Raw genomic sequence first — 22850 nt, 5'->3', positions numbered from 1 at the left:
ATCTTGAGCATATCGGTAGATAAGTCAAAGAACAGGGTCACATTATAAAGTGATATCATGAAACATCAAGGTTACCATGAAGAGGAAGAGTCAACAGACACACAGAGAGAAGGACGTGGCCTGGGACCTGCAAGACCTCCTTCTGGCATTTTCTTTAGGCTTGGACTTGAATAACCTGACTCAGTTACATGAGATCTCTAAGTAAAGCTGGCTGGCACATAGAGAGGAGTGTCCGTGGTAGGACTTGAACTTAGGACTGGAATGTCGACTTCCATGGCAGTCTCTGGTTAGCCTACCTCATAAATCCGTAGATGGCAGGCGTGTTTACCACAGGTAGACCTAAACCAGGATCATTCTGCTAAAAGCATTCCGCAGAGAGGGAGTCTGGGCCTAGAAAACACCATTCGTTTATTTATCAGGTGATCGCTCAGCCTGGATCAACGGCTTTCTTCTTCTCTTCTTGTGTCCTTTCAGTCTTAGCAAAGACCGCAGACTTTTCTTGCTCCCCTTCAGTGAGGGAGTCTGTGACTTATCTTTATCACATCGTTTGGAGTACTGATGCGGTGTGGGGTAGAGCAGGAGGTTACTTTCCACGTAACTTAGGCAACACCGTTCTGCCCGGCACTGTCACACCATCTCGAAGTGAGTTTTTCACATTCCACTTGAAAAGGAGGAATGGGCAAAAGATAAACAGAACAGTCCAGCCTTTCCCCTGGGTGGAATAATGAAACAGACCCGAGAGTGGGCGAATACTCTTGCAAACGATGGGGGCTTTAAAGTTCGGAGAATCTAGGCGGCCTTCTGATTTTAATAAGAACGACAAAAAGAGAATTTTAAATTCACAGATTCCCAGGGACACCATTAGCGGAGAATGTTCCTGAAGCCCCGTCTTCTTAGTATCTCAGGGGTCTGTTTGTAGGTGACAGGGTGCTTACGTCAGAACTTTGGTAGTGACATTTGAAATCAGTGTCTTGTACTAGCTAGGCTGGTGCTTTTCCATGTTGAGCCACACAGACCCTCCTTTGGACTGTTTCTTTGGGAGATGGAACTAAGTGAACTTTTCTGCTAAGGCTGTCCTTGAGCCGTAGGTCTCCCGGTAGCAGAGGCTGGCAGATCTGAGCCACTAGTTCCCAGTTCAAACTAATGTCACCTCAAGAGGGACTGTTTAGAACTTTAGGAAGAAAATGTATCTTGACATTGTATTTTTCAGAGTCCAAAATTTATAATCCAAGTAACTGCTACTCCTCAAAAGAAACGATTCAAGAGTATGTACTGTCCCCATTGGGTCAGTGTGAGATATATAATTTAGTAAAATCCGTAGAAGCCAAGTTAATTACTTTGAACAACTGTGGGATGATGTTGCATTTGAATTGGAGATAAAAGGCTGATCTGATCTGAACATCTGTTACCTTGCTGATCACTATCATCAGAATTACAACCCACCTATAATGCATTGCATGTGTGTTAACGGCCTTTTAGTTCTGCTTGTAAACTATTGGTTTGGAAACATTATGTGTAAGCAGGCAAGAAGGAAAATGTATCATGAATACAGATCCTCAGTGCATTTCTGTGCTCTGCTTTTCTCAAATACTCTCACGTTGAGGTATCATATAATAGCCACATTCCAGGAAATGGAAACTAAGTCTGGACAGTTTGTATTTCTGCTACTGGAAGGGTCAATCGGTTGCGCGATTCCTGCAGTATAGTACAATCTAGCCTGCAGAGTACCATCGGGCCAGACAAATCTGGAGAAGAGATCTAATGCCTGCAATGAGATCTCCGAGCCTTCAGCATGCAGACCTCCTGCATCTGGGCATCCAAACTCAAGATACAGCTTTGGGTCAAGCAAATGTATACAGAGAGTTTTGAACAAAAGACGCTACCTATTTAATCAGTGTTAACGCCTCATGGCAAACAAAGAAAAAGAAACAAAAGAATACCATGTGCCTTGTTTTCTGTTCTGAAGGCAGAAACCCCTTTGGTAGACGTGAAGACAATTGTGAGTCCATGATCTGTGCTGTCACACCATGAAGAAACTGGCCAGAAGCCCTGAGGTAAGCTTTGCTCCATATCTGAAACTAATTTTTGTGTCTCATTATTTCATGCCTCTTTATAAATTGTTCCTCATAATTTAATGGCTCTATGTCAAAGAAACACATACAACTTCCCATCCCCGCGCATTCGTTAGTGTTTCACTTGGAAACAAGGCACGCCATTGCACAAAGCGTCTCCCATGCTCCGCGTCTGCACGTTGAGAGATACCGACAGAGCCGAATCATTATGAGGATGTGAGTTTTACAGCAGTATTTGATTTAGACGGATCATATTTTGTGCAGGCAGACATTGATGTCCACTTCTGAGTTTTATTCCCACCATGGTGATAATAAGGACTAGAACATGTATTTTGTAGGGCTAAGCGATATGAAATACTTGGGAATTCTTCAAGTGTTTGGGATATGTTAGGACCTCCCCTTTCTTGGGGCCCATCCTGGGGATGGAACGCAGGGCCCGGGTGCTGTCCCTGATCGTTTTCACTCTACTACATGAGTGGCAGATCCTCCTCTAGCTTTTTGTGGTTTATTGGAAATTAGAATCTTATTGGATTTCTTCCCCGGTTGGTTTCAAACTGTAACCCTCAGATCCCAGCCTCCTGAGTTGCTAGGACTCTAGGAATCACCCACAGGTGCCTGGCTAATTCTTCCCCTTCTAGGTCTTTTTTCCTTTTCTTTTTTGGGCTTACTTCATTTATATTAAGTGAAGTTATTGAATTTAATACAACTGTAACTTTTAATATATCATGACCAAGTAAGTGGTCATGAGGCTAGAAGATGAACTCTTATGAAATATGTAGGCTGATTTGGACACAATTTCCACTTTCTTCCTAACATTAAAAGTACTATAGTTTCTTTACTCGGCTGCTAATAACGATATCCTAGTGATTCTAATTTTTAAAGTTTCGTAAAATATATACATTATAAAATTATTTTGTGAATTAAATTCTACCATGATCATGTTTTGTATACTTATATGATACTTGAACGTACTGCTGAATTCATAATTATCTAGAACACATTCAAGACTAAAAAGATATGTCCTTGTAAATACAAAAAAAATCAGTATTATTTTGCTTCTCTTCTAACAATTTTCTTGTTCTAACATTTTCCAACCAAACCGGATGATCTGAATACACATGTGTTAAACTGTTTCTTTTTTAAATAGCAAAATAATGCAACCAAAGATGAAATAGATAAGGTTAAGTTCATTTACCTGACTAATTAAGACGAAAATAATTTCATTTGTGTGTGATTTTGGCAAGCCTATGTGTAATGCTTAGTGCTTTTAAAAATAACAACTTTAGCACTTTGTCCCATCGTCTCATTCGTAGATTTCTAATCTCACAGGTGGTGAGGCTAAGAATCCAGGCTTATGTATGTGGGTATCATCATTGTGAAAACAAATTGACCCCGAGTTATAGGACCGATTTTAAGGGGGCTGATACCACCTACAGGAAAGGCCTCTTCAAGAAAGTTTCATAAAACCAGCTCCACTGTGGAATTATATTCAGCAACTGATGCCACAAAATCATGCTCTGCAGGCCGAGGTTTTATTCATGAAGAATGATGTTTTTTTCATCTCTACATTTGCTCCGTTCTGTGCTGTGCACAGTGTTTTTGCTAAATCCAATCAGGTCTTCTATTTGTGATACATCTGATAGCTTTCAGATCCTTTATTTGATGCATGTTATTTAATTTGACCCTCACAGAAGCACCAAATGGATGGATGTGCAGATTATGTTTTTATCAGGTTCTCATGGAAGAGAAAATCAAGTTCCGGGAAGGTCACGGGGAAGGCGAGCCTCTGGCAGATGCACTAGTCAAGCCTCTGAGTTCTGAGTTGTCTCTTTTATTCTCCCATGGCTTAAAAAAAAAAAAATCCATACCAGGATGGTCTACAGAACAATGACCTGGGCAAGCTATTCATTTAAAATTATTAACCTAGTTAAAAGATTTGTTATTAAGATATCCCCCCACAAAGTCACCAGACAGGCATATCTAAAATTTAAATCAGTGTTTTTACTTGTTTGTAAGACAAGCAGCTCCCTGCTGGCTGTAAGTTCAAGATTTTCTTGTTGTCATTGCCTTAAAAAAACAAAACAAAACAACAACAACATCAAGTTGTATTTTCCTCTCCAACAAATGGCCTACTTTGATTCTCACACTGATGTCTCCCAGCAAAAGAGAATATCCACCACCCATCCCATGCGGGCTCTCTGCCCCCTCCAGTCCTAGCCGCCAACTTTCATCTGCATCGTTTTGACTCATTTTTTTTTTTAATGCTCTCTGCAGCTCGTCTCCTTCAGCCAGCTTCTCTCAAGTCTCTAAAGTTGGATTTGACTTCTGTTTGGCAGTACGTTCTCCAAACGTTTCTTGCTTTCCTACAATTCTCAACATGCCACGCAGTCAGTCACCATCGTAACACCCCACTCCAAAGGTCTCTGAGCAGAAGGGACAGGGACACAGTCAAAAGATTTTTCCCTTTGTGGGGGAGAGAAATGTTGTCTTGGTGACTCAGGATAGGCTTTCAAAACCCAAGTGGATTAGCATGCTTGAGAAATAAATTCTTGTTGCATTCAACCACTGAAAGCTTGTTATTTAAGGATATCTGTTTGATCCTAATAACATTATAGTCATAAATAAACAGCTCTAAAATATAAGACACTGGGATTGTGGTTGGGCCCTGGAGAAAGAAAAAGGATATGGAAGATGGGTGCTGGTGAGGAATCACATCTAACACTTGCCTCTTTACTAGTGGTAACTTGATAGGGAAAGTATTTCTCTAAATGAGCTTCTAGATTCTAAGGACAAGTACAAACTAAAGTAAGAGACTTAGAGCCAGGTGCTGGTGGCCTGTGCCTTCAATCCTAGCTCCTTGGGAAGCTGAGAAATGGAGGATGGCGGTTCAAGCCGAATCCGAGCAGAAGTCTGAGCTGAGCTCAGTGGTGTGTCTGTCGTTCCAAACTATATGGGAGGACTGTGGTTCCATGCCAGCCTTGGATAGAAATCTGAGAGATTTTTTTAATCTCCAGAGTGGGGTAGACAGATCATGGCTAAACAGAAAATGAGACTCTATCCCAAGAATAACTCGATAAAAACAGGAATGGTTCCAGAAGTAGCGTTCCTGCCTAGCAAGAACAAAACCTAGGTTCAAATCTTACTACTGCCAAAAGAAAATAAGAGGCTCAACTCTCCCCGTTGGAAACTGGGACAGGAAAGGGATGCTCTCTGTGTTCGATTTCTGTTAGGACACTAATTTTAATAGTCTTACTTTACATATTCTCATCTGTATCTTTTTTTGTTTTTATTTATTCATTTTATTTATTATTGTAAAGGTGTTGTAGAGAAGGTTACGGCTACATATGTCAGGTAACTACTGAATAGGTCTTTGTTAACGTTAAGACCCAGAACGTCTCTCAGGGACTCATGATCCATCTCCTTGAGGTGTAACTATGAAGAAAATAACATTTCTTTCTTTTTTTTTTTTTTTGGTACTGGGGATTGAACCCAGGACATTGCACTTTCTAGGCAAGCACTTTGCCACTGAGCTACATCCCAGCCCAGAAAATAACATTTCTACATTGCTGATTGGGTAGGATTGTGGGATCCTTTCTTTGGGTGTAACTTTTTAGGATTCTCTCCTTTCATAAAGATACAAGAAGCTTGATTTCCTCTTGAAAAAGTCAATTAGCAGACAGTCACCCCAGTAACCAGGCGAGCTATATGTGACCAATGTTAATGTCAAGTTCTTTTTCTTCGGGCCATTAGTGTTCATCTTAAACATTTGTCTGGAACAGGTTGAATGTAGGTGACTACATGAAAGGGTGAGATTTTTTTTGTTTCTGTCCTTGCAAATGCTTCACAGACTGTTTGCAATGTGGCTCACATTCTGGTTTAGTAGGGTGCAATAACAAGTATGTTTTCTTTTTCAACTACGTCTGGGGCAATTTCTGGGTTGGGAGAAGATTTTGTTTTTAATTATAACTCCCTCCACCCCTGTCAAAAAACATCTAAGGGAAAAGGGTGGATAACAAGATGTTAATAAAATAAAATAATTGCCTGGAAAAGTACCATAAAGAAAGAGGCCCTCGGGAAGAAATGGAAGGTTTTCAATAAAAAATGAAAAAAAAAAAAAAAAGGTCTGAAAGACTTATAACCTTGCAAAAATTGGAAAAGACACCAAAATGCAGGAGATAAAATTAAGTCTTTTAGTGACATAAAGGGAAGCTGCGACAATCCCTAAGAGAAGGGTGGATAACGTGTCCTGGGCAACGTTCTCTCAGACGGGTCAGGTGATGAAGAGGTAAAGGCATGTTGTGGGCACTGTGCCCGTAATCATCCTTTAATTGAATAAAAATGACCCGGGGGAAGAACTGGGCATGGGAGGCCATTCCAACAGAAGTCTGATAGAGCCATGGCACCACCGCCAAGAGCAAGAGACAGAGCTTCATTTGGGAAAAGGGAATCAGCGCAAACCTCAGAAACGTTCCTCAAAAACCTCTCTCCAAATGGTGACTGTCACCTCTGGTACATGAGACTCATTAGAATTAGATCCAGGAGCGGCCTGGTAATATTCTAGAAGATATTTACACAAGGTGGGCAGGGGAGGAGGGAGGGTGCATGAGGAATCTTGAACCGAACACGTTTATGACTTTTGACTGTTTTCAGTTCTCTAAATGCTTCACCATTCAGTGATTGGCAGTGTTTATGCCAAGTTCATCAAAACTGAGTTTTGGAGAAAACGAACTGTTGTTTGATATCATTCATTTCTTAAGGGGAGGGGGGAAAGATATGCAAATGAGTTCCTTGATGAGCAACTTCCTGTAGAATTTACCGCCCCCCCCCCATAAGCCCTGCTGTGTCAGCTGATGTGGTCGGACACTGCGCTAGCTGAACCTCAGGGTTACAACAGCCTCACCGTGAGAATGCAGATGCCCTGGTCATCTGTCCAGGCCCTCATCAGAATCACAAGGGGGAGAAATGAGCCTTACTTGTGTTCAGCCATTGCGGTGTGGGGTTCACGTTAATATTGTATTATACACTATATAACATAACTGAACCTATTCTCCAAATAAGTAAGCCTCCAGTGTTGGAATTCTTGTATCAGAATTTCCTGGGATAATCATTCACTGAGACTGTTAATTCAGTATCCCATGAGTTCCCACAGGGCAGATAGTGTGTGTGTGTGTGTGTGTGTGTGTGTGTGTGTGTGTGTGTGTGTGTATTATTTCTGTAGTTCTCATCAGAGTGCTTGAGGAATGAATAAAAGTATCCCAGAGAATAAGTGGAATTTGATATCACAAAATGATTTCATCCTCAGTGTCTGCTTGGGTTGTAATTACACAGTCCGGGTAAGGCATGGGATCCCTGTGTGAATATTTGCATCAGGGTGTGGGCAACCTTTTTCTTTAATTCCAAAGAAATGACACTAAAACAAAGCCTTTTAGGAACTTAGTGATTTTTTTTTTGGTGTGTCTAATTTGGTAAATCTCTTGCTATGATAATAGTAGGACTAATTTTTCCCCCCAAGGATAAAGCATTAATTAAATGCCTTAGGAAACCATTCCTACCAAGAAATGGAGGCTCTGATTTTCACGTTTGCTCCATTAACTTTAAAGTTCAATACATTTTTATTGAACCCACACACACTTCAGTGTGAATTGCTTTTCACTAATTGGTCTATAGGGACCACAATGACAGTTTTGTTCTTCCTTTCAGGCTTTTTAATTCCCTTTCAGAAAGTTTCAAAACTTTATTAATAGTCATTAAATCAAAGAGAGCTTTCTAGAATCAAGGGGATAAATGGTGATGTGAAGAGACGGGAAGCCTATGTCCTGACTGACGGAGCATCCTGCCGACACCCAGGGCCCCACCACATTCCCAAGAGACCACTTCCATTAGCCTTAATCAGAACAAGTGAGCCATTCTCTCAACAGAGCCGCATCACTTGACATGTTGACATTCTGAAATTGGGGGGCATTTCGTCATTATTCATCCCTTCTCAGTTGAACAGCAGCTGGTGTTGGCAGTGCAGTAACCATGATAGAACTGCTAGAAACTGTTATCTAGGTTCGCCATTTCCTTATTTCCATGGAATTATATGCAATACTCGTGCCCCATTCCTGATCTTAATTGCAATCCGGTTGAATCGACTGTGGGCATTCTACATTCCAGTCAAGAAATGTTTTAGCACAAGAGTCTTGCTTGCGCTCTAAAAGCATGTTATGCCATTCCCTATTAAAAATATATGGGCGGGGCTGGGCATATGGTTTAGCGGTAGAATGCTTGCTTAGCATGCATGAAGCCCTAGGTTCAATTCCTCAGCACCACATAACCAGAAAAAGCCAGAAGTGGCTCTGTGGTTCAAGTGGCAGAGTGCTAGCCTTGACCAAAAGAAGCCAGGGACAGTGCTCAGGCCCTGAGTTCAAGGCCCAGGACTGGCACACACACACACACACACACACACACACACACACACACACACACACATGCATGTATATGTGCAACTCAGTGAAAACAATCATATGGCACAGGAATCAAGAGGTCAGAAGGAAACCTTAAAGTCACAGAAATAAACTCTTTTATGAAGACGTGGATCCTATTAACACTAAATAAAATATTGTGAAAAAGGACGAGTAAAGGTGGTGACAACTTTGGGCTTCTGGAGAGGAACTGGATTCTGAGAATCCTTAAAAATTGCTTTGGAACTTAGACTTGAAACTTAGACCTTATCCACAATAACTATCCCTAATCTGAATACCTAGAAGCTTCAGATTTCTGGTTAGAAATGCTTATTTGGTAATATCTATGAAAACGTTCCCAAATCCCAGCGCAACATATGCATATACAAATATACATACACGTGTATGAAGAGATACACAGATATAATACATATGACATATTCACATACTATATACTATGCATTTTTATGCTTGTATGCTACATTGAAGAACTCTCTTCTTTTGTCTGCGGTGCATGGACATAAATTAGCAAAGGGAGGTTTTCCTTGTTTTACATACTGATGAAGAAGGCTTGGAGGTAAGTATGCCTGTCTATGACATCACAGAATCCTCAGTCAACATATAGCATTTGCTATTATTAACCATCCTCCCACAGGCAGTAGAGTGTAATGTTTTATATTATTTTACATGTCCAATGGTCACAAATCAGTAAGTGAGGAACATTAAGCCAAACTTGGAAAGGTGAAAATAGTATTTTTGCTCATATGTGGAAAGTAGACCTAAATGGGGTCTAAGTACCACATATGAGTAATAGTATTGTTAGTGGGGGAAAGCAGGAGAAGAGACAGTGATGAAGGATGAATATTACACAAGCATATTATGTATATGTATTAAATTGAACAACAAAACCCAATGAAGACGGTTCAAGAGAAAGAGTGAGGGAGGGAAGGGGTGAATAAAGAACAATATATAGACGGGACAAGTTTACTCAAAGAGCATTATAAATAGAAATGTTGCAAATTTCACAATGAAGCCCATTTCTATAATTACTGCATATTAATGTTTTTAAAATCAGTAACCGGATTTTTAAGCCAGAGGCAATAGTAGCAAAGGTACTGAGCCAGGTATTTTCAATGGCAATTTTCTTATACGAATCGTTGTGCTGAATATGAGTATGTTTTAAACACGAGCTTTTTAAAAGGAGTTCACTTACGTTTTGTCATGCGGGCATTCAAACTCATCTTGGTTTTGCTTACAATATTTATAAGGGCACATGAAGTGAAAGCGCTACATCAGCAGTTTAAGAAGTAATTTTTGTCTTTCACAGGATAAAACAGTACATTATCATGAGTCCTCTCTCTCACTTACTCTGCAGGTCTGATAAACTTGCGATATTTTCAGAGAATAAGATTGCATGGCAAACTCTTTTTTTTCCCCCTCTTTAAATGCAAAGTCAAAAATCATGGGAAGAGAGCAATTGTTCTGAGCTGACGCGAGACTCAATTCATCTCCCATGGAAACGTCGTGGGCTTTCATCTTCTACTGCCACCTACGCGTGCTCTCCTTGAGGCTTCAGGTGTATGGTGATTAAGGGGGCGATTCATGAGCTGTGTCCTCATGAGTCGATGATCTATCCCCTACTGCTCGTTTCTGTAACTTAGTGGTCCTTGAACTCTTTCTGGTCTCACCTGGGCACGTGCTTCCTGAGGCTTACAGTGTATGATCATAATTGAAAGGGCCACGGATGAGCTATGCCTCGGCGGAACCAACGGTCTAGATCCTTACTGTTCATCTCTGTGACTGAATAGGGCAGTAGAAATGTGTCAGCGTATTTGAAAAAAAAGTCTGTTAGGGAGCAAAGAGTATTTTGACACATCCAATGTCATTACCTTCCAAACCCACAGTAATGCAAAAAAAAAAAAAAAGGTAAGAATTCATGTCAGATATTTGTGCTGTGCAATGAATAAAAATAAAACGCAGGAAATGGAGGTCGTTATGAACCTCACCCACAATCTGGACGCACACAGACTCCAACCTTATCTCTCACGCTCACCCCTCCTGATCCAGCTAACAGAGCCCCGGCGCTCTCTGTGTGCAGCATGAACAATACTCCCACCTGCTCCCCTCTATCACAAGTAGAGGAGATCAGGCAGGACTTACAAGATAGACACACGAAATTATGGTCAACATCTCAAGTCATTCCAAGTCCAAGGGGATCCGAAAGTTTGGAAACGAAACCACAAATGGTACACAGAAGATACACTGCATTCATAAACTGCATTGCTAAATGAGAACTCCTTTGTGCAATTCCTTAAGGGAAATAAACATGAAAAAAATATATAGCCTTCAACCTCAAAGGAAAACATAAAAATTATAATAAGATTTCAAACTGCTCTATCAGAAAAGAAAGGTCTTCAGTTATCATTTTAATGTTTGTATTTTTAGGGACAAGGAGGACCCTTACCTCTCCTCTCCTCGAAACTGGCTCGCTATATGGCAAAAATCCTTAAAAATGTGCATGTCCTTTGGCCAAATAAGCCTTTAAAAAGGCTCTATAAGAACACAGAGAGGGGGCTGGGGATATGGCCTAGTGGCAAGAGTGCTTGCCTTGTATACATGAGGCACTGGGTTCGATTCCCCAGCATCACATATACAGAAAACGGCCAGAAGTGGCGCTGTGGCTCAAGTGGCAGAGTGCTAGCCTTGAGCAAAAGGAAGCCAGGGACAGTGCTCAGGCCCTGAGTTCAAGGCCCAGGACTGGCCACTTAAAAAAAAAAAAGGATACAGAGATCTACACATTTTTTCAGTGAGGGTCAGAACAACTTCACTTACAGTTCATTTTGGAAAAAAATCTTAATATTAAATTAATAATGAGTATAGCTGTGTGTTTAGATACCATTCATACACTGGAATCTCAATCTGGCTGTGTATAGGCATTCATGTAAATTACCGTTGACAGAAACATATGAGAAAATTAAATATTAAAAGCTTTTATTTCAAGATGGAGATATTATGAGTGATTTTAATCTTTTCTACTTCTCCCTCAAAAGTCTGTATAAAGGTTTAAAAGTACACAATATAAAGTAGTGGAAAATCTCAATACTAGGAAAAAAATGGTGATTTATTAAGGAGACTTAAAACCTGGCCAGATTATGAGAACAGATTTTGATCTTATTGTGCATGGTTAGGAATAAAGAACTGCCTGTGTATGACAGCAATAGCCATCCTGTGCAGAGAAAGCTAGGGGATTCTTTCTCCTTCTATTATGTTCTATTATGTTCTATTATGAAAGTTGTCAGATAGTCATGGCTTTCTTATTAGAAACGTTGGGAGTTTACATATAATGTTATATATCAGCTAAGAATGTTATATACCAGTTATATACCAGTTATATATCTAGTGAGCATTTTTATGATTTTCTACAAATGTCAAGGAACAGAACTTTTATTATTATTATTATTACTATTGCAGAGTTGGGAGTAATCCCAGGACTCTTTGCATGCTAGGCAAGTATTCTACAACTAGAGTTTATCTCAATACCCTTGAAATTTATCTAAAAAGCAAAATTTGTACATGTTAATTGCATATACTCTGCTTTTTTGAGATGTGCATTGTGTAACAGAGGAATAATAATACATGTACTACCTTCTGTATTATTTTTTTGCAGTAAAATGTCTTAAATTTTCAGGACGCATAATATTTTCAACAGCCAAAAGTGTTTCATTTTGCCCATTTGCAATTGATCTTCCACCACCCCATCACCACGGTAAACAATGATTTGGTCTCTGACGCCACAAATTCACTTTTCTTTATGTGGAACTTTCATAAATGTAATCAAATATATTGCTTATAAAAATGTGTTTTAGTTTCGTTCTCTTTGTGAACCATTCGTGGGTACCATTCCATTTCATTACTTACTGTAATTTCTCTGCTGATGGTCATTTGGATTGCTTTCAGGTTTTGGTGTTTTTTTTGTTTTTTTTTCTGGTCCTGGGGCCTGGGTGATGCCCTGAGATTTCTTGCTCAAGGCTAGTGCTTTAACACTTGTCTCAGCTCCGACTTCTGGCTTTTTTTTTTTTGGGTGGTTCATTGGAGGTAAGAATCTTACGGACTTTCCAGCCCCAGCTAGCTCAGAATCTCCATCCTCAGATCTCAGCGTCCTCAGATCTTCTTGGTGGGAGGGAGGAAGAGGTGGGATCTGCAACTTCAGTTTATGGCTCCTGGTTACTTAAGATGCTGAGCAACTTTTCCTGGAAGTATTTTCTGCCAGTGTGGCTTCTGTTCTTATTGTGCCCATTATTTGACTGTTTTATTAATGGGCTATTTGTCTTCAAAATTTGGTTGTGAGAACGACTCGTGAACTATGAATATAAGAAAGTTGTCAGGTAAAGATTTTATGAATTTTCTCTCAAGCTTTCATTTGTCCTTTCATTTTCTATAGTGTATCTTTTAAAGAGCACGATCTGTAGGAAACAGGTTGGTAAGTAGGGCAAATGAACCGAAATATAAAAAATAAAATTTAAAATAAAGTTAATAATCATAATATTAAGTACGTGATTGTTAAACTAGGCACTATTTGAAGTACAGAAATCCCTAGGAGGGAGAGTGAGACAAAAAGTCAGTAGAGGTGAGTATAATCAAAGTGTATTATATATGCATGAGAAAAGCACAACTAGATTCACTAAAACTTGGTTTTAAAAAGTGACTAAGACTATGGGGATTAAGAGAGAGCAAGTGGGATTCTAAGAAGATGGACAGAAAGGGAGGGAACACTACCAAATCCATTTTGTGAAGTCAGAATTACACTGAATCCCCAACTAGAAAGCGATTCAACAAAAAAGAGAAATATACACCAATATCTTTCACGAACACACATGCAGAACTCCCAAATAGAATACTTGCCAACCAAATTCAACAACTAGTCAAAAAGCAAGAACAAAAACAAAAACAAAAACACACCACGATCAAGCAGGGTTCACGTCAGGGATACAAGGCTGATTCAGTGCATGTAAATCAATAAGTATCATACAACGCATTAACAGAAACAAAAACAAAAAAAAATCACATAATCCTCTTCATACTTACAGAACAAGCATTTAACAAAATCCATCATCCTTCTATTATAAAACGTCTGGAGAGGCTAGCAATAGACAAAACGTTCATCAGTATAATAAACGCCAGTTGTGACAACCCTATAGTCAATATCATACCTAATGGTGAAAAACTGAAGCCATTTCCTCTTACAGCAGGAACAAGGCAAGGATGTCTACTTTCTCTACTCCCTTTCAATGTAGTCCTGGAATTTCTAGCCAGAGCAATAGGGCAAGAGAAAGACATATAGAGGATCCAAATAAGGTAGGAAGAAGTAAAATTACTTCTATTTGAAAATGACATGATCCTATATTTAAAGGCCCTTAGAGATACCAGCCCTAAGCTCCTAGAGCTGATGAAATAAATGTGGCAAGGTAGTGCAGTATAAAATCAACCCGCAAAAACCAGTAGCTTTTCTGTACGCCAGCAATGAGAAGGTTGAGATTGAAACCAGGAAGTCAATTCTGTTTTCAAGTCTCAAAAATAAGTAAATTAATTAAAACAAAATATCGAAGGATCAACCTGACCAAGAAAGCGAAAGATCTCTGCAACTGAAACTACAAAAATTTGAAGAAGAAAAAATTGAAGAAGACATTAGGAAGTGAAAAGACCTTCCAGTCTTGTGATTGATAGAATTAGTATTGTGAAAATGGCAATGTTGCCTAAAGGCAATAAACAAATTCTATGTACTAGCCATCCAAATACCACTGTCATTGTTCACTGAGATAGAGGGAAAAAAAATCCAAGAATTCATATGGAACCAAAAGAGCCCTAAATCACAAAAGCAATCCTGGATTTAAAAGAAGTAACATTAGAGGAATAACATTTCACTTTAAACATTACTACAAAGCGATAGTAACAAAACAACTTGATAGAGCACAAAACAGGCAGGCGGACCAAAGGAAAAGGATTCAAGATCCAGAAATATGCCCACAGATCTACATCCAACTATTATTTGATAAACATACCAAAAAATAGGATGATTAAAAAAAAAACAACAACTCAGCCTCTTCAACAAATGGTGTTGAGAAAACTGGCTATCCACACGCAAAAATATTTATACTGGGTCCCTATCTGTCACCTTGTACTAATATCAATTCAAGACAGACAAAAAGGCCTCAGTGTGAGACCTGATACCACGTAACTACTACAGGAAGGACTAAAAGAAACACCTAGGGACTTCCTGAGTAAAGTTCCAGTGGCTTGGCAAATGAAACAAAGAACTGACTAATGTGACTACATGAAATGAACACGTTTCTTCATGGCAAAGACATAGTAAAAAGACAGTCTACAGAATGGGAAAAGAGCTTTTCTAATGTCCAGCATGTACAAAGAGCCAAAGAAACTAAACCCAATCAGCCACCTAATTAGCTAATGGTCAAACAAGCTAAACAGAGACTTCTCAGAAGAAGTACCAATGATCAATAGACACATGAAGACATGTGGAATGTCTTTGGTCATAAGAGAAGTGCAAATCAAAACATAATCCGTGGCACCCAGTTAAAATGACCATCATTAAGAATACAAAAAACCAACAGATGTTGGTGTGCACGCAGGGGAAAAGGAACTTAGTCTACTGTTGGTAAGAAAGTAAATTTGTTCAACCACTCTAGAAAGCTGTTTGGAGATTCCCCCCAAAAGAAAATGAACAACAATAAAACAATTGAACATGGAATAATCCTATGATCCAGCAATACTGTTTCTGAGTATTTGTCCAAAAGACTACAAATCACAATATAGTAAAGGCACTCAGACAACCACGTTCCTTTCTGTGCTATGTCCCATAGCAAAGGTACGGAAACAGCCCAGATGCCTCTAAATGGAGCAACGCACACACAAAATGTGGAATACACACACAGTGGAATTTTACTCAACCATTAGGACGAATGATATCACATCATTTGTAAAGGAATGAATGGATCTGGAAAATACATTCAGTGAACTCATTCTTAGAGAGCCAACGGATGCAGGTTTTCTCTCATGTGTGGGAGCTAGAACTAATTTATAAATACACCAGCAAATATGTACAGAGTCACATGCAAGTGTACACAAATGTATTCACCAAAGAATTGTATATGCAAGGAGAATTCAAATGGATTGATTCCTTCGAAAAATGAACTCATAGTCCAGCAAAACGAATACCAGAAAACTGTTGCTTGACAGGTGTGAGGGGGAAGGACCAGAGGTGGGAAGTAGATGAATGAAGAGGTCCTCTGAAACTTGGAACACTGAGGGTGGGCTTTGGTTTGGGAGAGATGGGGGAGGATGATGAACGGGGTGACACTGATCAAGATTCCTCATACTTAGTAACTGATTTGTTGAGTGGTAACCCCTTTTTACAACCACGTACAGACAATAAAAATATAATTCAGTAGAAAGAGCAGTAGAGGGGGGATGAACCTGATGGATGGGCATTATTTGCATAAATGAAATGATCACGATGAAACTTCATCGCACCATTAATTTATGATAATAAAAATAAATGGAAGAGAAACCGGCGAAATCGAAGGTGGGTGGGAATAATGGGTAAAAATTCTGCATTACCGCTGTACGACGGAAGCTCTTCATTACTCCAAATCTTGGATAGAAGCCTACTAAAATTATCGGAGAGGTAAGGTGGGTACCCTGTTCCCCATAAAAGGAAAGCGTGTGTTGGGTGCAGGGGAGGGGCTCTCGGGGACGCATGATTGGGGTGATGGGAGAACCAAGCAAACAAAATCGGGGTGATGGGAGCACCAAGCAAGCAAACCCGTCTCGTTTATGTGCATCACAATCACCTTAAAGGCCAACAGAAACGTGTACTGAGGACTTTAAGTGGCTTTATCTTTGGAGAAAAAAAATCATCCCTTTTTCATTCCCTAGTAAGTTAAAATAGCTTATATTCATTCGGTGGTGGAAGTTTTTATATCCCAATAGTTCTTCAGAATATGATTACTTTTATACTCCCAATATCCAGTCAGACTGAAGCAGCCAAGGGAGCTCACAACTACAAGCAAACACAACACCCGAGGTTCTTCAGAGAAGAAATTTAATATTTCCTTGGTGTAAAAATACCGTAGATTGGGACAATTACTACATTTTAGACTTTGCTTTCTTCCTTAAAATTTTCAAGACATTTAACTTAACCCTACATGGCTATCATTAGAATCTGACCTTGAATAAATATTTAAGAGCTTTGTAAGAAGAAAGTTATGTCTTAAAATTGCTATAGCAAACGCAATGAAGCCTCACTAATAATTACCTTTTAGGACCATGAATTCATTTCAAGACTGTGCTAAATCATGTCTCCTGTGAGAAGACTAACACATTCAATGCTTTTGGTGTTGTTTTTTTTTTCAAAAATAAAATCCCAAATCCAAGTCTTCTTTTGAGTGCATCACAAGGGGTCACTGCAGAAAAAAAAAGTTAGCTGCAGCCCATATTTATATCCATGTCTATGAATAATAACTGCAAATCAAACATTTGTTTCAGGCGTTTATGGATTCCAAGTATACACTGTGCTGAAGAAATCAACAAATTTGCTTTCATAGAGTAGGTGTAAGATCTGAGCGACACATTTCATAAATACTGGATTTGTCAACCTTCCTTCAGTCAGTTTGAATTAGCATTTGACTTAACTATGAATATTATTATCTTAATCATCTGGATAAATAAATGTATCTCAAACTAAAAAAGGTAATACTTAAATAAGATTAAATTGTTTGCTTATAAGAAATTTGAAAAACCCATAGTCATTGTGAGGGCATATTTAGTTTTATGGGTATCCTAATAGGAGGATACATCAAAAATGAGTGTTGTAATAATTTAGAAAGCTATATTGCATTATTAAAATAGTTTAATGCCAGTGTAAGAGACTGTAATGAGTTTGGGGTAATATACCTTCAATAGAACTAATAAAGTTTATTCAGGTTTTCAGTACTATCCAGAAGAAATTTTTTAAAAACGTTTTCAGGCAGTGATTGTTCCCCCTTCTAGAAGGGTGTCAGCACCTTGCACGAGGTCGCTGTTTACCAGCATCCCTGTCCCGGCTGCTGGACTTTTGCTTACCTGCCCGACTCGAAGGTGAACCACGTGGAGTCCCGACCGTATCTCCTCAGGGAGCTGAGGGGCCACATCACCAGTTTGACCTTGGCATTGTGGATATCCCAGAGATAGATATTCTCATGAGTGATCTGCATGGTGCATTCACCATAAATATCCAGATTTGGTGTAGGCATAAGATAAACATTGAATCGTTCTGCAGAGAAACAAAGGGTGGACAGGATTAAACAAGGGCCCGGAGGACGCAGAGCGGCTCTGTACAGGCTCCTACTGGCTTGAGACACCACCGTCATAGCCCTCGGTGACACTGGGGCACACTGTAAAACACCACGACTTGTGACCAGGGAGTCCACTAAAGCACCTCCCTCGCCCTTTCTACGTGCATGCTTTCATGTGTATGCATTCTCCACAGTGAAGACCAAGTGGTTAAACTGACTAATGAAGGGAAGGGGAAAAGCTAGGAAGAATCTCTGCCCAGGTGGGGGTTACCCTGCTTTTCACACAATTCAAGCCTTTCCTGCAAGGAAGGCCTTCTTCGATCTATTGAAGGGAGGATGGACTCCGTGTCATGTTGCACACACCAAGTATTTAATGCACCATCAGAATGACTCATAGCAAGCTACCGAAGCACTGAACACGTAATTTCATTTGTATCTCAAAATAGACTGTAGCTATGATTGAATTCAACATAGGATCATTGTAGAGATACATTACTGCCTTTTGCAGATTCAGAAATGGCCATGGCAAGGAAAATAAAAATATGTAACATATTCAGTTCCTGGATTTTATGAGTTTATAGCTGAATATCTACCATTAGGCACAATTCTCATCCTTGGTTTGCAATTTTCTTTCTGTCTCAACGTCTACTGCAAGCTTCTGTAGCCTTGGTTCCTATCTAAATGCCTTAAATGAATTATATTTTGGAATAGAAAAAAAGAGATTTGTTAAGTTCCAGGAAGTAAAGAACTTTATATAACCCATGAGGTACTCTATAAAAATTCTAGCTTCTAGAACCATATTCTCAGTTTAAAGTGCTTTATAAATATTGCTTAACTGTATGAATAGAATACATCTATTCTACTATGAATATAGGATGTAAACATTGAAGACACATGGGGAAAACCCCCCCACCAGAACCATAATCACAAAAGTTAATGAGTTACTGGAAGGTAGCTCTGTGAGTGATAATTTGATTTCAAGGATGACTTTAGAGACAGGACCATTGAATTAATAATTTTGAAAGGCACAGAAATGCTGCCGAAGTTGGAATGGGATTGGTATGTTTAGGAATGTTTTATCATCTATGACAACACCGTGAGCTCAAATGTGAAAGTGTAATCTTTTATCTGGGGAATATTTTACCAACCAAGGGTGTTTTTTTCCAGTGCCCCAAACAAATAAAACAATATTCAGATTCCAAATGCGTTGTAGGAAAACTTAAACTTCAGTAGCTATATAGCTCATATTTAAACACAAGTGTAGATACCTTTGGGCAAAAGATAATCTAATAATCAGGTTTTTTACATAGGTTATTGGCCCATGAAACTGATATGTGCATAGACTTTTCTCATTTATTTTCTAAAGACAAACGGAGATCAACTGTAGAGCTAAAAAATAGAGAAAGAAAAAGCCCATAAACACACACACACACACACACACACACACACACACACACACACACCTCCCTTAAAAATGTTGGGTGCAATCAGCCAGAGAAGCATCAACACTGCATTTCATCATCCATGATTTTATGGTCATTCCCTCTCCCAAGAGACTGCCAATATTAAACTAATGGGGCATGATTTGGTATCAGAGTATGGACTAGAGGTGTATCCAGTGGGTCGACTCAGGAATAGAGATAACCCTTGACCTGATTTCCTTGGTCAAGACCCTTTTTGCTGAAATGTAGCCTCCCCAGTTGTTGCATTAATCATATCCCATTGGCTTCTGATGTCACGCAATGTTTCTCCACTTGCATGAATCGTTTTGGTGGCACCTGATGTGAATGAGGAAAATGCTCTTCTTTCACTTCCTTCCCACCCAGCACCAATGCCACTCGGAAATAGTCAAGCAAACCATTGCCAAAATACTAAGAAATAATGCTTCTTCCAAAATATTGAAGTAATTAAGCTCCACTAATCAACACCTGCTGCTGCTTTGAGCCGCTCTGACCACTGATGACGCAGGGGTTGCTATTTGCTACGTAGGACATATGGAAATAATCCTGACATTGAGTGTCCTTCAAAGGATGGTACATGGCATAAGGCATGGAAGAGAACCCGGATGAACTTGTGATTTTCCCTAAATTGTCTGTCTACTCAGATGTTAGATGATAAAATCCAATAATAATAGTAAACAGAATGTTTTAAGAAGAAAAGACGTAATATTAAAGGATAAGTGAGCAGAATTTGATACATTGCAAACATGGATGGAACAATCACAATGAAATCCTTTCTAGCACTTATGCATGCAAACAGAAAAAAAAACGAAGGAAAACGTAGACACATAATATAGGACACTGGAGACAGTTATAAAATAATAAGTGAATTTTATAAGATTCACATAATATAGGGCTGTAGAGACTAAAAAACACAGAGGTACCTTTATAAGCAAATAAAATGTGATTGGATAACTCATCCTGAAGGAGATCTTCGGGGTCCAGTTCTAAGCTGAGCAAAACAAGTAATATTTGTCTTTAAGGCCCTTCTCCTCTGCAAACGACTTTTTCTTTCTTTAGGAATTTTTCATCTCCAGTTAATTCCTTCATGTCACAATTCAGGATTCTCTGATCTTTTTTATGCGATACCTTGCAACTTTTGAAAAAAAATTATCCTAAAATTTCCAATTTTCATATATTCAGAGTGCATTATACCCTACTAGCTAATTTTCAAGGACTTCGGATTAATTTAATCCATTAGAACATAAAGAGGGAGGTAGCATATTATTTCATGCACCTATTTTTCACCAGATTCCATTATGGTGCGAGAGGAAACCTGCTGCTTCACTACGAACAAATTTATTTCTGTCATTTTTGCACAAACACGGTGTTTTACTAAAATTTGTTAAGGTTTTCATTGGAAAGTCTAAGTCAATATGGAGGAGGTGAACGGAGCTCTTCTAAAATTTTGTTGTTGTGTTTATCTTTGTAAAAGAATGTAAAACACGGTTAAATTTTGTCCCTTTTAATTTTTTTTTCCTTTTAAAATTTAAGAACACTTTGCTGGGCTGTCTCTACCCTTTGCATTTCTGGTAGCGGGTCTGGGTTGGGGCCAGATAATTTACATTTCTGCTATTCCCAAGGGAGGACGAGGCCGCTCTTCTGAGACTGTTCATCTGTGAAGCTCATTTTATGATACGGCCAGGACAGGGGTACAGAGACCAGTGCTGCTCAGAGTGAGACTCCAGGCTCGAAGGAAGAAGCAAGCACATGAAAAGCATGGGAGAAGAAAAAAAGCGAAGAACCAAGGAAGGGGGGCCATAGTCAAGAAGGACTGTACTCATAACCTGACTCAAGACATCGTAACCCCTTGTCCAAGTATTTAACAACGATCATAAAAAAGTAACGATTCCCCAACATCTGTTTCAGTGAATGAACATAATTGCAAATGGCTCCTGACTATTTAGAAAGGGAGTCCCTATGCCAGTTGGAACAAAAGACGGCGGAGAACACAAAGAAGGACTAAGAATGATCATTTAGAATTCCCCAAAGTATGGATAATCAAGAATATTTGTTTTAATGGGATCAATGGTAAAAGCACCATTATATTCAGTTGTTGGTGGCTCTGGCTGGTAGTCTTAGCTACTCCGGAGGCTGAGACCTGGGGGAGTGAGGTTCAAAGCCAGCCCAAGCATAAAACTTCAAGAGACTCCATCTCCAATTAACCATTAAAATGCCAGAGGGGAGGCATGGCTCAAGAGATAGAGTACCATCCATGAGCAAGAAAGCTGAGTGAGCGTATAAAGCACGGAGTTCAAGCCTTGGTACTCACAGAAGTACACATGTGCATGCGTGAATGCATGCACACATGCACATGCGCACACACACACACACACACATACACACACAAAGAAAACATGCTGCCATTCTAGAGGACAAAAGAAAGCCATTTCTAAGTAGGCAAAGGAATTGAAAGGAAACTGCTCATTCGATGATAATATCCTGAAAGTTGTAAAAAAAACTGTCAAATACATGAGTAAACAACTTTCAGAGAAACAGATTGTAGGGTACAATGTCGCTCACTTATATATACACAATATAATTACAGAGTTAAAAACCCAAATACTTTGCCCATGAATTTTTATTTATTTGTTATTTCATTATTTTTACCAGCTTATATTAGTTATGCAAGAGACGGATTTTTATGTTGCTAAAACTTAGGGTTCTATATAAATTCCCATATAAGATCACACAGTTTCATTTTACATATCCAAAACAGTAAATAAGATGGAATACTTAATAAGCCATTTTGTTCACCATACATCAGTATTGGTTTTGTATTCAATTACATTTCCCAAGTCATTTTTATGTAGGATTAGTGAGCCTATAAACAGACCAGGCCCAAAGAAGGCCCGAGATATTGGCAAAGTGATTAATCAGAGCTGGTGTTAAGGGGATTAAACCAAGGGCAAAGCGATAAAATTGGGGTCTGTGAGAAAGAGTCCTTCCTGAGGATGAATGGTGAAGGCGAAGGGTTCCCGTGGGAGAAGCAAGGGGCCACTGACCCACAGGAGACTCAAGTCTTCCTGGAAGATTGGACAGTAGATCTAGTTTCTGGCAGGAATGAATCCAAGCATCGTTATTAGCCTAAGCCTGGATGGTGGAGGTCAATGGAGCATGTACGTGCAGAAACAAAAACACCGGGGATGGATTTTGCCATGAAGCAGATCTCATCCCAGTACAAATAAACAAGCAGAGAGGAGGATCAGTTATAACGTCTGCACTGTAAGAGTGCAGGTGGAAAAGTTCTTTAAAAGGAGAAACCTACAGAAGAGCAGAGATGTGCTGTTACGTTTCCCTTGTAGGCTTTGGAAATGTATGGTGTGATGATTAATTTTTTTTTTTACACTACTGGAGTTTTTAATTCAGGGCCTCACGATTGCTAGGCAAATGTTCTCTCACTTGAGACACACCCAAGCTCTTTTAGTTATGTTTCTGATAAGGCCTCATGCTTTTCTACTGGGGCCAGCCTTGTACCATGATCCT

The 22850-nt window shown here is 39.3% G+C and overlaps 1 protein-coding gene across 1 annotated transcript in view; it reads right to left on the bottom strand.

Annotated features, from left to right (window-relative positions):
- The window catches only part of Dok6 (docking protein 6), a 257993-nt gene that overhangs the window by 77988 nt on the left and 157155 nt on the right, over nt 1-22850 (bottom strand). The window contains exon 5 of the mRNA XM_048363325.1: nt 17654-17843. Coding sequence (XP_048219282.1) covers nt 17654-17843 — 190 coding nt within the window. The remainder of the gene's footprint in view (nt 1-17653; nt 17844-22850) is intronic.

This window comes from Perognathus longimembris, chromosome 15 (assembly GCF_023159225.1).
Source record: "Perognathus longimembris pacificus isolate PPM17 chromosome 15, ASM2315922v1, whole genome shotgun sequence".
Taxonomy (NCBI): domain Eukaryota; kingdom Metazoa; phylum Chordata; class Mammalia; order Rodentia; family Heteromyidae; genus Perognathus; species Perognathus longimembris.
The sequence above is the reverse complement of the archived record's forward strand: the minus strand, read 5'-3'. Positions and strand labels throughout refer to the sequence as shown.